The sequence below is a fragment of the Typopeltis vanoorti genome, chromosome 1, assembly GCF_054136105.1.
Source record: "Typopeltis vanoorti isolate ZY-2024b chromosome 1, IOZ_Tvanoo_1.0, whole genome shotgun sequence".
Lineage (NCBI taxonomy): Eukaryota > Metazoa > Arthropoda > Arachnida > Uropygi > Thelyphonidae > Typopeltis > Typopeltis vanoorti.
Window position 1 is genome coordinate 101,792,902 of NC_143549.1, and position 15,569 is coordinate 101,808,470.

The 15,569-nt window shown below is 36.9% G+C and overlaps 1 protein-coding gene across 1 annotated transcript in view; it reads left to right on the forward strand.

The window, feature by feature from the left end:
- LOC150110257 (dynein axonemal heavy chain 5-like) overlaps nt 1-15,569 on the forward strand; it is a 972,373-nt gene that overhangs the window by 652,215 nt on the left and 304,589 nt on the right. The window contains exons 51-52 of the mRNA XM_090394637.1: nt 4,738-4,860; nt 9,184-9,314. Of these exons, the coding sequence (XP_090250763.1) occupies nt 4,738-4,860; nt 9,184-9,314 (254 nt within the window). The remainder of the gene's footprint in view (nt 1-4,737; nt 4,861-9,183; nt 9,315-15,569) is intronic.

Below are 15,569 nucleotides of genomic sequence, written 5' to 3' on the forward strand. Positions count from 1 at the left end.
TGATTATAGAGAAATAGTTCTGTCCATACAAAGTAGAGATGCAAGATGGGAAAGGTGGCAGTGGTTTCGATGTAGTATAGTGTGAGATAGAGGTGAATGGAATCAAATACTTGGTGGGATGTTGTTATAGTCAAATTAGCCAAGCTAATAAGAAAAAGGTCATCATTATGGGTGATTTTAATTATGGGAATATAGACTGGGATGATGAGATAGCAACTGGAAGTAAAGAAAATCAGTTTCTTGAGTTTTTAAGGGACGACTACCAGAGGCAGTATGTAACAGAGGACACACGGGGATTGAGGATCTTGAATTTGATAATCTCATCAGATGATGTTATTATAAATGAGGTGTGAAATCACCATCCAATTGGTGAGAGGGATCATTAAGTGATCTGGATGGCTGCCAGCAGTCTGAGAACCTTTGTAAGGAAAGGGTATTTGTGAAACTACAATGCTGGTGATTATGAGAAGCTCAGGAGACTGCTTGCAGGTGTAGTATGGAATGAGGAGTTAGCTGGAAAAGAGATCAATGCGGCTTGGGGAATTTCAAAAACTATCTAGTAGATGCAATGTCTAAATGTATTCCAAGGATGAGAAGGTTAAATAAGGTAGGTGTGAGATGGATGAATAAAGAGATTAAGCATTTGATACAAAGAAAAAGGGCGTTTTGGAGGCAGCATAAGAGAAGTGGAAATAACCAATTTCATGAGGTCTACAAAGACCGGGCAGGGAGGGTGACTTGGTTGGGAGGGTAGCTAAAGAGAAGTATGAACAGCAGTTAGCTAATGAAGCCAAAAGGAATCCTAGGGAGTTCTTTTGATATGTAGCCAGCAAAATAAAGAATGATTATGGAAGGATGACATTGATTGGAAAAAATGGTATAAAGACAGCTGTTGCAGAATATGTGGTGGAGATACTTAATGAGCACTTCAAAAATCTTTCAATCTTGTGAATGTGACTTCATGAAGAGATTGAGAGCAGTTGATGATGAGGAGGAGAGACTGACTGTAAGTGAGCAAGAGGTGTTTGGGGGAGTTGAGTAAACTAGATGTAAATAAGGCTGTGGGACTTGATAATATATCACTGCATATTCTGAAGGAATGTTCCAGAGAGTTGACACCTGCCTTGACGTATTTTTTTAATACGAGTCTTGCACTTGGTCAAGATCCTAACTAGTGGAAGGAGGGCAAGATTGTACCACTTCATAAAGGAGGGGATTGAACTCAAGCATCAAACTATAGGCCTATTTGTGTGTCAGGTGTTGTGGTTAAGTTGTTGGAGAAGCTTGTGAGTACCAGGATCCATAGTTGGATAGACAACAATGGTATAATCTTTGATGGACAGCATGGATTTGCTAAAGGGAGGTCATGTTTTAGTAATCTACTTACTTATTACAATAAAGTGACTGCTTCCTTGGACAGAGGAGAAGGATACACAGTAATAATATACTTGGATTTCGCAAAGACTTTTGATAGAGTACCTCAGGATAAGTTGACAGTGAAACCAGAGCAGATGGGGTTGGATATTAGATTAGTGCATTAGATTTGAGAGTGGCTATCTGATAGGTATCAACAAGTTGTGTATGGGGGTGCGATATCCAGGAAAAGGAAAGTCACTAGTGGAGTGCCTTAGAGATCTGTTTTAGGTCCATTACTGTTTAACTTGTATATTAATGATATTGGCGAAGATTTGGATGGAGATATTCAGTTATTTGCTGATGATGCAAAGTTGGGAAGAACAATAAAGAGTAGTGAAGATGTTGTGGCCTTACAAGAATACTTGAATAAATTGAGTGATTGGGAACGGAAATGGGATGCGAGTTCAGTGTTGCAAAATGTAAGGTTTTAAAATTTGGAAAACAAAGATGGGATGCAGAATTTATGCTTGGTGAGAATATATTGTTGGAGGTAGAGGAAATAAGAGATCTGAGGGCGATAGTGGATAACGATCTAAAATTTGGGGGACACATCGCGAAAATTGTGAAGACATCACAAAGGCTTCTGGGAACGATGCGGAGGACACTGACATGTAGAAGTAGGGAGATTCTTGTTCCATTGTATAAGGCTTTGATTAGGCCACACATGGACTATTGTGCCCAGATTTGCTCACCAGGTTTTCAGAAGGATGAAGAGATGTTGGAAAGGGTCCCAAAAGGCGACTGACTAAGGCAGTTTCTGACCTCTGGAATGTCAAGTATGAGGAAAGATTGAGAAGATGTAATTTGCAGAGTCTGGTGGACAGCAGGAAGAGGGGAGATATGATAAAGACCTACAAGTTGGTAATGAGTTGTTATAGGATCAATGGTGGAGAAGTTCTGCAGAGAATAGTGGGAGATCAGGGGAGAACCAGAGGTCACATGTGGAAACTGTGTAAAGAAGGAGTGAGAAGCAGGTTTTTTTCATGCAGAGTTGTGAATGATTGGAATGCCCTGCCTGAGAGTGTGGTGTCTGCAAGGAGTACATCTCATCATACTGTATTTAAGACACAGTATGATGAGATGTGTGTGATAAAAGGACCTCCCAGATGAGTCTTTGACTCCATGAGGTCTTGGGGTAATAATAATAATAATAATAATAATAATAACAAGTGTTGTAAAGACTATCAATTACCAACATCTACACTGAGTAATATTGGAACGGTGACCACATATAATAAAGCTGAAAAATAAAGTGAAAACATGGGTGAATTAAGTGCAGAAGATCACTTGCATTTAAGTGACTAAAGACATCTTCCAAGTACCACTTGATCTTGAGTAAAGTAAGTAACTGAAAAGTATCTGCTACTACTTCTAAAATTTTAGCTTCAGATTTTTATTTTCAACTCCTTTTTAGCTCTTTTCTAGCTTTTTTTTTTTTTTTTTTTAAGATTTCGCTATTTTTAGTAATTTTCCTTTGATTTAATACTACCTGGAATATGCAACATTGTGCTCACTGCTGCCTCTTCACTGGATAAAGAAACTCAGGTGCATGAAGTGGAGGCAATCACAGCATTTGTATAAACTGAATAAAAGTTCAACAATAGGGACTGATCGAACATCAGCATGTATGCTAAAAGAGTGTTCAGCCAAATTGGTTATTCCCTTTTACTAGGCTATGTAATTTGACCTTATACATTAGTGGAAAGAGCATGATAATCTCATCGCACAAGGGTGATGCAAAGAGTGATGTGTCCCGCTATCAACTTATCAGTATCTCTGGAGTGGGTGTGAAAATTTTGGAAAAGTGGGTAAGGACTGAAATACAGAAATAGGATGACAGAAAATCTATACATTACAGTGAACAGCATGTGTTTACTAAGTGAAAGTCATGTTTGAGCAACTTGTTCACATTCTATAATAATGTTACTATTTAGTTAGACAAAGAGGATGGATACACCATGGTTCTTTTGGATTTTGCTAAGGTTTTTGACAGAATACAGTATGGAAGACTGTTACATATATTGGTAAACATGGGATCGAATTATACAATATTGGCATGGATAAGAGGATTGCTGACTGACAGATATCAAAAAGTAGTATATGGAGGATGTGTGTGTCTGCAAGATTTAAGGTAACACCAGTGCTGTGCCACAATGATCAGTCCTTGGTCCACTGTTATTCAGTTTTACATTAATAACATTGGCAAGGACTTTCCAGGTGACATACAGCTATTTGCTGATGAATCAAAGATAGGCAGGGTGATATGGAGTGCAGCTGATATGCAGTACATGCCGAATGATTTGAATAGGCTGGAATTGTGGGCATGGTCAATTGCTATTGGTTTAGTGTTAGTATATGTAAAATTATTCACTTTGGTGTAATGAGATATCCAATTGTGTATTATATTAGCAGGATTATGCTAGAAGAAATTGTTCAGGCTAGTGATTGTGGAGTTTGAATAGATAGAAGTTGAAGTTCAGGGTCGTTTAGCAAAAATTGCTATACAACTCAGAGGATAATTACAACAATGCTGAAATGAATCATACACACATGAAATAAATAAATAAATTTGTCTCTTTACAAGGCCTTGATAAGACCTCACTTGGACTATTGTGTGCAGGTCTCTGGTCTTATGGTTTCTATGTGATTCTGACACAGTAGAGAGAGTGCAAAGGAGAGGGTTAAAAAGGAAGAATTGTGGAATACTGGTTAAGGACAGATTGAGAATTTGTAGACTGCAGACACTAACAAACAGGAGAAAAGAGGATTCATATGATTAAGACTTTCAAACTTCTGAATGGATCATACAGAATTTCAGTAGATGGAATTTTTCATCTCAGGGTTGTTAGAGCTATATTTTTCTCTCATAGAGTGCACGATTGGAATGGATTGTCATTGGATGTTGGGCATGCAAATAGTGGGAATGAATTAATAACAGGTATGTCAGCTAGTGTGAGTAGTATGTGGCCTCTCTTGATGAGTCCCTGGAGGTTGCTCTCTCTCTCTCTCTCTCTCTCTTAGTAATAATAACAACAGCAGCACAGCAATGGGTGGGACAATGATCCCTCTTACAATGAAACTGAGTAAGAATTGGTAAGCAGTGTATCAAGGAGCAAACTCTTTGGATGAAAAGGAAATTTAATTGCTGGAGATAGTGTTGAGTGCCTTTGTCAATGAATTTTGAAGGTAAGATATAGCAGATGACAATAGATCCCTTTAAAATTGACATTCATCATACATTTACAGTTGACTATTATTGGTCTCATTAAAGGTCTGTTGCTATTGATGATGATAATATTGATAATTATTATTTTTTTATAGGTAGAAACTTTAGTAGTGTTAGAAGAAAGATTGAAATCGCTGCAAGTTCTCTACAATGAAATGGTTAGAGGTATAGGAATGGATCTTGTTTTTTTCGAGGATGCAATGCTACATCTTGTGAAGGTTAGAAATATTTGTTTATTATTCTTTGCAGATTTGTTTATCTTTTGATTTTATATAAACATACAACTGTCAAAATTATTATTATTATTATTATTATTATTATCCCAAGACCCCATTGAGTTAAAAACTCATCCTGGAGGTCCTTTTTTCATATACACAACTCATCATACCATGCCTTAAACACACACTCAAATTCTCTGCTGGCACTACACTCCCAGGCAAGCATTCCAATCATTCACAACTCTGCATGCAAAAAAACCTGCTTCTCACTCATCAGCTGACACCTTCCTTATACAGCTTCCAGGAATGTTCTCTGGTTCCTCTCTGATCTCCCATGGTTTGCTGTGAAACTTCTCCAACATTGATCCTATAATAATCCCTTACTAACTTATAGGTCTCTATCATATCAGCCCTCTTTCTCCTATCCACTATATTGTAAATTGCATTTTCTCAACCTTTCCGCATATTCGACATTCCAGAGATAGGAAACTACGTTATCTGGATCATTATCAACATCTCTTTGTCCTTTTGAAACAAGGTGAATAAATCTGTGCACTGTAGTCCATATGTGGCTTAATCAAGCCTTATACAATGGAACAAGAATCTCCTTATTTCTACAAGTCAGTGTCCTCCACATCATTCCCAGAATTCTTTGTGTTGTCCACACAGTTTTGACAGTGTGTCCCCTAAATTTCGGATCCTTATCCAGTATCCCAAAGATCTCTATTTTCCTCCACCTCCAATAATATATCCCCACCAAGCATAAATTCTACATCCCATCTTTGTTTTCCAAATTTTAAAACCTTACATTTTGCAACATTGAACTGTCATCCCCATTTCCTTGCCCATTCACTCAATTTATTCAGGTCTTCTTGTAAGGCCACAATATCTTCTCTACTCTTCATAGATTGTCACAGCTTTGCATCATCTGCAAACAACTGAATATCTCCATCCATATCTTTGCCAATATCATTAACATACAGATTAAACAATAATGGCTCTAAAACAGGCCCCTGTGGCCCACCACTAGTGACTTTCCTCTTCCTGGATATTGCTTCCCATACACAATCTAATATCCAATCCAATCAGCTCTGGTTTGACTATCAACTTATCATGTGGTAATCTATCAAAATCTTTTGCTAAATCTAAATATACTACTACTGTGTATCCCTCTCCTCTGTCCAAGGAAGATGTTACCTTATTGTAATAAGTAAGTAGATTACTAAAACATGACCCCCCCCCTTTAGTAAATCCATGTTATCCATTAAAGATAATAACATTGTTGTTAACCCAATTCTGGATCATAGTTCAAACCAGCTTATCCAACAACTTAACCACAACACCTGACACACACACACAGATAGGCCTATAATTTGATACTTGAGTTCTATCACCTCCCTTATGAAGCGTCGCAATCTTGCCCTCCTTCACTCCTTTGGAACTCAACCCAGTGCAAGGCTCATATAAAAAAATATGTCAATGCAGATGTCAACTCCATGGCACATTCTTTCAGAATACTTGGTGATATATTATCAAGTCCCACAGCCTTATTAACATATAGTTTACTCAACTCCCCATACACCTCTTGCTCACTTATAATCAGTCTCTCCTCCCCATCATCAATTGCTTTCAATCTCTCAGTGATGTCACATTCACAAGCATGAAATACCTTTGTGAACTGCTCATTAAGTATTTCCACTATATCTAACTATAGTAGAAATACTAGTTGTGGCTCATCCATAAGGGCTGCATTGAATGCAGCTCCAGCATTGATTATACTAGTGAGTAGTACTGGCTAGTATACTCAATGCTGGAGATGCATTCTCTGCAGCCCTACAGCCATTATGGAAGAGCAGCCACTGCCTTATAACATTTTCTCCAATCAGTGTCATCTTTTCATAATCACTCTTTTTTCTGTTATCTACATATCAAAAAAAAAGCCTTAGGATTCTTTTTGGCTTCATTAGCTAACTGCTGCTCATACTTCACTTTTGCTACCCTTATCAACCATGTCGCCCTCCTTGCCTGGTCTTTGTAATCCTCATGGAATTGGTTATTACCACTTCTCTTATGCTGCCTCCATAATGCTTTTTTTCTCTGTATTGCATGCTTAATCTCTTCACTTATCCATTTCACACCTACCTTATTTAACTTTCTGATCCTTGCAATACATTTAGACATTGCTTCCACTAGATAGTTCTTGAATATCTCCCAAGCTGCACAGATATCTTTTTTCAGCTCCTCATTCCACTGCAAGCTGTCTCCTGAGCTCTTCATAATCACCAGCCTTGTAGTTCCACATATACTCTTTTCTCACAGAGATCCTCGCACTGCTGCCAACCACCCAGGTAATCATTTTATGGTCACTCTCACCAACTGGAGGGTGATTTGACCCTTCATTTACATCCTCTGATGAGATGATCAAGTCCAAGGCCCTCAATCCTCGTGTGCTCAATCTCAATCCTGTTACATACTGTCTGAGATAGTTGTCCCTCAAAAAACTCAAGAAACTGATTTTTCTTTACTTCCAGTTGCTATCTAATCATCCCAGTCTATATTGCCATAGTTGAAATTACCCATAATAATCCCTCTTTTCTTATTTGCTTGGCTAATTTGATTATACATTTCATAGTCACTACTATCCACATAACCAGATCTGTAGCAACATTCAGGTATTTCATTCTATTCACCTCTATCTCACACCATACTGCCTCAAATCCACTGGCACTATTTCCCTCTTGCATCTCTACTTTGTATGGACATGTCTTTCTCTATCAGCAATAGCACTCTCTTCTAAGAAAGTGAAATCTTATCATTCCTTCAATAAATATTTTAAATGGTGATAAGTTACAGTGTCTTTTAAAAGATCACAGCTCTGTTCTGTTATCAAGTTTTCGATTGTTAATTATTGAAACATTTCGTTCATATTGCTTTTCCTTAAATTATTACCTCAAGGACTCACTTTAGTGAGCATGGGAGTAGGAAACCTATGATACCTGATGCTTACTTCATGTAATATACATCTTTTATATTATCTGTAGACTAGTCTTTCTCTTTGACTGCCCCCCCCCCCAGTGCTGTAAGAGTCTTTGAGGGCTAGGAGTGAATCTTTACTAGTTTGCTATTTCATTTCCTGTGATTCAGAAGTAGCCAGATATGGTGAATCAACTTCAGTGGTTTCAGACAGCAGCATGCACCATTACTGATCTTGAGGCTGAAGATGAATGACATTGAAAAGGCTCAAGACTAGATACCTAGGGGCATGGATAGAACTTCCTTAATGGCCATAGTACTGCAATGCAGAATGCAAGAAGGGAAACCACTGCATTCAACTTACTCAGAACAATCACCATGGTAAACACAACAAGAACAATGGCCTTGTGTTCCCACCATCCCTTAAATAGGAGAGGGGTGCTAAGAATCTCTGACGAATCAATCAAAATAGGAACATGGAATGTTAGAACTATGTCTGAAGCTGGAAAGGAGAAATGTTATTGAAGAAATGAGAAGACTAAAAATACAAATCTTTGGCCTGAGTAAAATAAGATGGCTAGGCTCAGGTAACTACTGCTCCAACAACTCGGCCAACCAGGCTTGCCGGCCTGGTTGGCCAAGTGGTTAGCGTATCCACTCTCCAGCCAAAAAGCTGCAGGTTCAAATCCCGCTGTGGGCATGGATGTTTGTGATTGTCGGTGAAAATCTAGTGGTGGTGGTGGTGAGCAGTAGATGCCATTCGTGCAGATGATGATGGTAGTTACGGTTGGTGGAGCAGAGAATTGTAGAGTAGGTGCCCTCCCTCGATGAGTCTTTGGACTCCCTGGAGGTTTCATGTAAATAATAAAAATAATAAAAAAAAATGACCCTATAGTACTCTGTAATAATACTAACAGTATGGAGTACGAATATCAAGTAAAGAAGCAGCCAAAAGTGTACTTGATTTCATTCCATTCTCCAATAGGCTAATGCTCCTACAACTCAAGGCTAAGCAGACATCAATGTTATACAAGTATATGCACTGACTGCAGACAAGGATGATGCAGAAATTGACCTTTTCTATTCTCAACTGAATGAACTTCTCAAAATGATAAAGAAACATGACATCAACCTTATCATGGGAGACTATAATGCAAATGTAGGGAAAGAAGCATCTGGAGTCACACTTCTTATTCTAAGTCTAGATGACTTGGAATAAGAAATTAAAATTTAAAATTGTTTAAACTTTAAAAACTTTGATTAGAATTTCTATTCTTACATATATGCACGTAGTCTATATAAAATATTCTGTTCTTTCTGCTATCTTAACTAATGAAGTTTGTATTTCAGATATCTCGCATTGTCCGAACAGAAGGAGGACATGCATTACTGGTTGGAGTTGGAGGTTCAGGAAAACAGTCACTCACAAAATTAGCTTCTTTCATTGCTGGATATAAAACATTCCAAATAGCTTTAACTAGGTAATTTGATTCATTAATATAATAATTTGATAATATCAGGTTTGGATTTTGTAATATAATAAATGTTTAATACAAGATATAATAGAGGCAGTTAAACTTCCTGGACAAATAGTCTAACACTTGTGTGACTGAGACTGCTAGTATCAGAATGTATACTTAAAAGTCAGATATTAGATGGATAAGTAGTATCGTTTAGCAGGGGATATAGAAAAAGAAAGCATTCTGAAGAGTATATAAAAGGAAAGATGATCAGCATAAAGGAAATCCCAGAATTCTTTCTCTGTATAGTGAATAAAAGAAAGAATGACTAGTATTAATGATTGCTAATACTAGGGAGGTAACAGAAACAAAGGAAATAGCAGCATTACTTATGAATATTTTGTGAGGATATATCATCCATGCGGAGATGTTGCAGTGCTAGATGTAACATTGACTGATGTGAAACTAGTAGGTGAATTAGAGGTTCTTATGATATTGTAGAACCTTAATGTGAACACTGCTATGAGATAAGATGGCCTATTAGCTGTGTATTACATGAATGTGTGAGAGAATTGGTATTTCCTCTGACCAAGCTGTTTAATTTAAGTCTCAGATCTGATAAAGTGCTAATAAAATGGAAAGAAGATAAAGCAGTTCCATAAAGGAGGCTTCAGGACAGAAGTAGCAAATTATAGGCCACTCAGTATCTTCAGAGTGATGGTTAAGATATCAGAAAAGTTGATAATAAACAGAATTCAGAATTGGGTGGACAGGAATATGATACAATGGTACCTTGGTTTGTGAGCATAATTCGTTCCGAAAATGTGCTTGTAATCCAGAGCACTCTTATTTCAAAGCGAATTTCCCCATAACAAATAATGGAAACTCAGATGATTCGTCCCAAAACTCAAAAATATTCATATAAAAATGATTAATACAAAATACAAATACCTTCGTATACCTTATATATGTGTACCTTCTTATATGTTTATTATGTATTTAAATGTAATACTGATACATAAAGTAATCGAATTTATTAATTACATTACAATTACATATTATAGTAATTGTATTGGGTAGGATGACTTTCCCCTTAGTTCTTCTTTCTTCTTTAATACTGCGCAAATCGTTGATGTAGACTTATAAAATCTTGCGATGGCAGCCACTGGCATACCTTGTTCGTGCTTCCCGATGATTTCCTTCTTTACTTCCACCGTAATCATTTTCTTCTTCTTACCGCCTTCCTTTTCAACCCTTTTCTTCATTGGGGCCATTGTTGTAGTACAGTTAATAAAGAACATTCATTACATTTGGACACAAAATAAAAAAATGCTTTATGCACACACACATGGTCACAATGCTAGCACAAATGTTGACTATACAAACGAGGTATGCCGACTGAGACCTAGAATGTGAGACGATTATCCACAATCCTGAGCGGCTTGTGATCACGTGACGCTCGGCAGACAAAGCATATAGGTAATACTCATATTGCAAGACCTCGCTCGTTTATCAAGTTAAAATTTATTAAAAATTTTTGCTTGTCTTGCAAAACACTCGCAGACCAAGTTACTCGCAATCCAAAGTACCACTGTACTTTATAAGGACAGCATGGATTTGTGAAGGTAGGTCTTGTCTTAGTAATTTGCATATTATTATTATTATTATTATTATTATTATTATTATGTGACACCTCCAGGGAGTCCAAGGACTCATCGTGTGAGGGCACTCTACTCTACTTCACTAAATACATCTCACCCTCTCCACTACTACTTAATTCTCCTACTATGACACTACTACCATCAGTACCATACACCACCCGACATCATCAACAACAGTATTTTTTGTCTGTAAATTGCATGTGTTCTGAAGTACATGTTGTTTGACTGTACATATTGTTTATAATAAAATGACAGTGAGCTGGATAAAGGATATGGCTATACAGTGATGCTATTGGATGAAAGTCATTTGAGAGGATACCACATGGAACTCTAGTGCATAAATTGAAGCCAATTGGGATAGATATGAAGCTAATGATTTGGATAAAAGGGTGACTGATAGATATCAAAAAGTTCTGTATGGTGGATTTGAGTCCAGGAGAAGGCAGGTGACTAGTAATGTACTTCAGGATTCTGTATTTGGTTCTCTGCCATTTAATTTATCTTCTTCTTCTTTAACCTTCTGGTTCTGTCCACTGCTGGACAAAGGTCTCCCTCATGATTTTCCAGATCACTCTGTTTTCTGCCTCTCCCATCCATCTCACTCCTGCAATTTGTTCCAATTCATCTCTCCACCTTCTTCTGGGTCTTCCTCTTTGTCTTGCTCCATCCATTGGTCTGAAACAACAGAGTGGAGACCAATGGATTTAATTTGTACATCAGTGATATTAGGAAATATTCCATTGTTCCAATGTTGCAAAGCTAGGAACTACATGTCAATAATGTTGATGTAGAGATACTGCAGTACACTAAATAGACTGTTTTGTATTTTGGACAAAGGTAAAGGGCTGCTAGTTTAATGTGGCCAAGTGTAAGAAATCACAAGCTGGATACTACATTGATGAAACTGAACTACAGAAAATTCATGAAGCCAAAGATTTGGGGGATTATTGTGGACAAGTGATTGAAGTTCAGAGGGCATATTGAAAGTAGACATAACAGCACATCAGATTACACGGGTGTTAAAAAATGTCCTGCAACTGGAGATAGGGATGGTATTATTCTTTGTTATAAGATTTAATAAAGTCATATGCGACCTTATATGTGCAGATCTGGTCATCTGAATTCCATGGAGATGAAGTAGTGGTGAGGATCCAGAGGTGAGTGACTAAGATTGTGGCAGATCTACGAAATGCTTCCTTGGAGAATAGATTGAAAGTCGGGAGGCTTCAAAAACTAGCTCATTGACTAAAAAGAAGGCATATGACAGAAATTTATATTGATAGAATGTTATTAATCAGCTTGCTAATGCCTTTTATTTCCTTATAGAGAGAGCGAGTATAGTAAAGACCATTTTAACCCTGTTTAACATTTGGAAACTGAGTGCACGGTTTAACCTCTACTTGTAGCCAATCAGAGATGGCTGGTCCAAGACCCATCCCTAATTTTAAGTACTTCTACCATCTCTTGGTCCCTAACCTTAACGCAATATTTTCTCTGAAAAATAGCGTGGGTTCTATGGTCAATTTTCTTGAGTTTACAGAACAAAAAAAAAAAAAAAATTCTGAGAGAAAACCTGCTTGCCCGTGCCAAAGATGCCAAAGATACCTCAAGGGAGCTTAGAAAAAGTTTCTCTAGTGGTGGCTAGAATTGAACTTAAGTCCTTCTTTGGATAGCCTAGTACTGTGGAAGAATGAGTTAAAACCCATTTAATAGGATTTAATGGCATTTTAAGATTACTACCAAACACTCTTTCAATACATGGAAGGAGGGGAGTGAACAAGAGGTCATCACCCCTGGAAATTGTTTAAGACTGCAGTTAGCAAGGGCATTATAACTAGATTTTTTGCTTGTTAAGTAGTGGAATGAGATGCCAGAGGTGGTTGCAAGTGCTTCATAAGTGAATAATTTCAAGGAGAGGTATGATAGGCATTATTTGAACAATACTTAGAATGGAATCTCTCTCTCTGCAGTCAGTCTTTGATTTCGTGGGGTTGTCCAAGACATAGTAATAACAATAATAAAAGTTCATAGCATCATCAGCATCATATATAATGAAATTCACTCTAGCAAATTGTTACTTTTATCTCTACAAGTTCACTATAGTGAGAGCCTGGTATTATTATTATTTTTTTATGAATGATGTGATACCAGGAAGGGTTATTAGAAATTACCCTTGCTATCTTTGCATATATATCTTTATCTCATTCATATCCCCAGCAATTTCACTCCCTGCTCTATGAGAGAAAAACCTAGCTCTCACCTTTTTCTTAACCACAGACAAATTTTCTCAAATACTCTCCATCCTTTCCCTAACTAATGAAACCTCCTCACCACCATAACAAAATATTTCATCAATTAATAAATTATAGACTTCTATCATGTCACTCTTGCTCATATTTACTTTCAATCTGTCCTTGTAATCTACATTCCATAATCCTGATATCATCTCTACTACTCTTCTTTATGCTCTTTCCACAGCTTCTTTTTCCCTTCAAACCAAGGAGACCAAATCTGCACACAGAAGTCCAGGTGTTGTCATACATGTCATTTGAGTTGTATTTGACCTTTGAACTTCAGTTTTTCTATCCACTATAACTCCATAATCTCTGAGCTCATTAATTTCTTGTAACATAATCCTACCAGTATAATATGCCATTGGAAATTTCATAATGCCAAAATACATAACTTCTATACTTACAAACATTGAATTGATAACCATTATCATTTGCCCACCATACCAGGTTATTCAAATCATTCTGTAAGCACTGTATATCAGTAGCATCCCTGATTGCCAGCTGATCTTGGCATCATCTGCAAACAATTGAATGTCTCCTTCCAGGTCCTTCCCACTATCATTAATAATAGTTAATTATTAATTATTGTATTGTAATTATTAATAATGTATAATAATAAAAATGTTAAGGTAGTCAGTGTAGTAATTATAAAATATCTTTGATCCTTTTAATGATATGCAGGATTTTCTAATTTTAATCCATGTTTGAAATTCTGCAGGTAGAAAATTCGGCACTTGAAGTGGGCAACATTTTCTCAACCAGATTCCTCAACATGTTGCTATCCTTGTTTATTTAAATTACTCTAATTTTATTGTGTGAATTGCATTAGCAGTTAAGTCTGCAGCCCACTAAATATATCATTGCATATAATTTCCAAAGCTGGGATACTAAGTTTCAATATCAGAGAATGTATGAAGGAATTCAGTCACTGAAATTGAAGTTGATTTACTTCCTTTCTTAATTACCTTGATCAGCTGTGTTTGAAAAGCAGCTAATAAGGGCTTTTCTTCTATAGTTAATGTCTAACACAGGATTAAGTTTTTTTTAAATTTTTTTTATTGTTTTTATTAACCATTTGCACCCACTATGATCACACAATTCATTTCTAAGCTGGTTGGATGATCCAACAAAACAGTAATATTTGTTTCATATGGGGGCAGTAATTGCAACCAGCAAAAGTAAAGCAGTAAGGCAAAGACAGGTGAGAGGTAGTGTGCAAGGCTATTTAGTATGAAATTGAAATGAAAGTCAACAGGACAAAATATATTGTTGGTTGCTACTTAGGCCAGTGGTTTCATTGCAAATGTGGGTTGCATGCATTAGTGGATTAGCACAGTGAGTACAGCATGAATAATTATAATAGGGACCTCAAATTATAATAAGGTGTAATTGACAGGAGGAAAGGTCACATAGTAGGAAGGAAATGAATTTTCTACAGCTACTGAGTGAAAATTACCTTAAACAGCATGTGAATGAAGGGAAACTCAGTGTGAGTGTTGGGATCTGGTGTTATCAGAAGATTTGTCCATAACCAAAGTTGCCTTTGGTTGAGAAGATTAATCATGACTCTTAACTGAAAATTCCAGATTTCTAAACATGTGCATGTGGAATTTTGAGTATTAAAATAATATATATAATGGGAAACCACAAAGCCAGTAATTAAGACAAGCATAGAAAAATCATCTAGGAATAGTGCCAAAAGATAGCCACAGAGAATGTCATTAGAGCATGAGAAATGATCGAAGACTGCTTTGAGAGAAGCACTATCATACCCATGGCCAGGAGGATAAATCAGTTGGGAATTAAATGTATGAGGAGCATTAGTCAGCATAAGCTGGGGGAAAAAAAAAACATTGTGGAGGGAATATAAATAAAAAGGTGATCACAAAGTCTTTATTTTCAGTAGCAATGTAGAGAACAGATAAGAAAGATAACCAGCATAGTAAGGAGAGCAAAAGAAGGTTATGAGAAGAAATTTACTGAGCAGGCCAAAGGAACTTGACAGGGATTCATTTACTATGTGGTGGATGTTCTTAGGATATTACATAATCTTAGTGTTAATGTAGATATGGGATTAGATGATATATCAGCTCTTATGTTATGAGACTGCACAAGAGAATTGGCACTACCTGTGACCAAGCTCTTTTGGTCTCATCAAGGTGTCAAGGGATTGGAAAGAGAATACAATGGTTCCATTACATAAAGGAACTCTAAGCATGGGTAGCAAATTATAAAGTAATCATTATCTCAGGCATGGTAGTAAATGTATCGTAAATGTTGGTTAAGGACAGAACTCGGGAATGAGGGCTATGGAATATGAT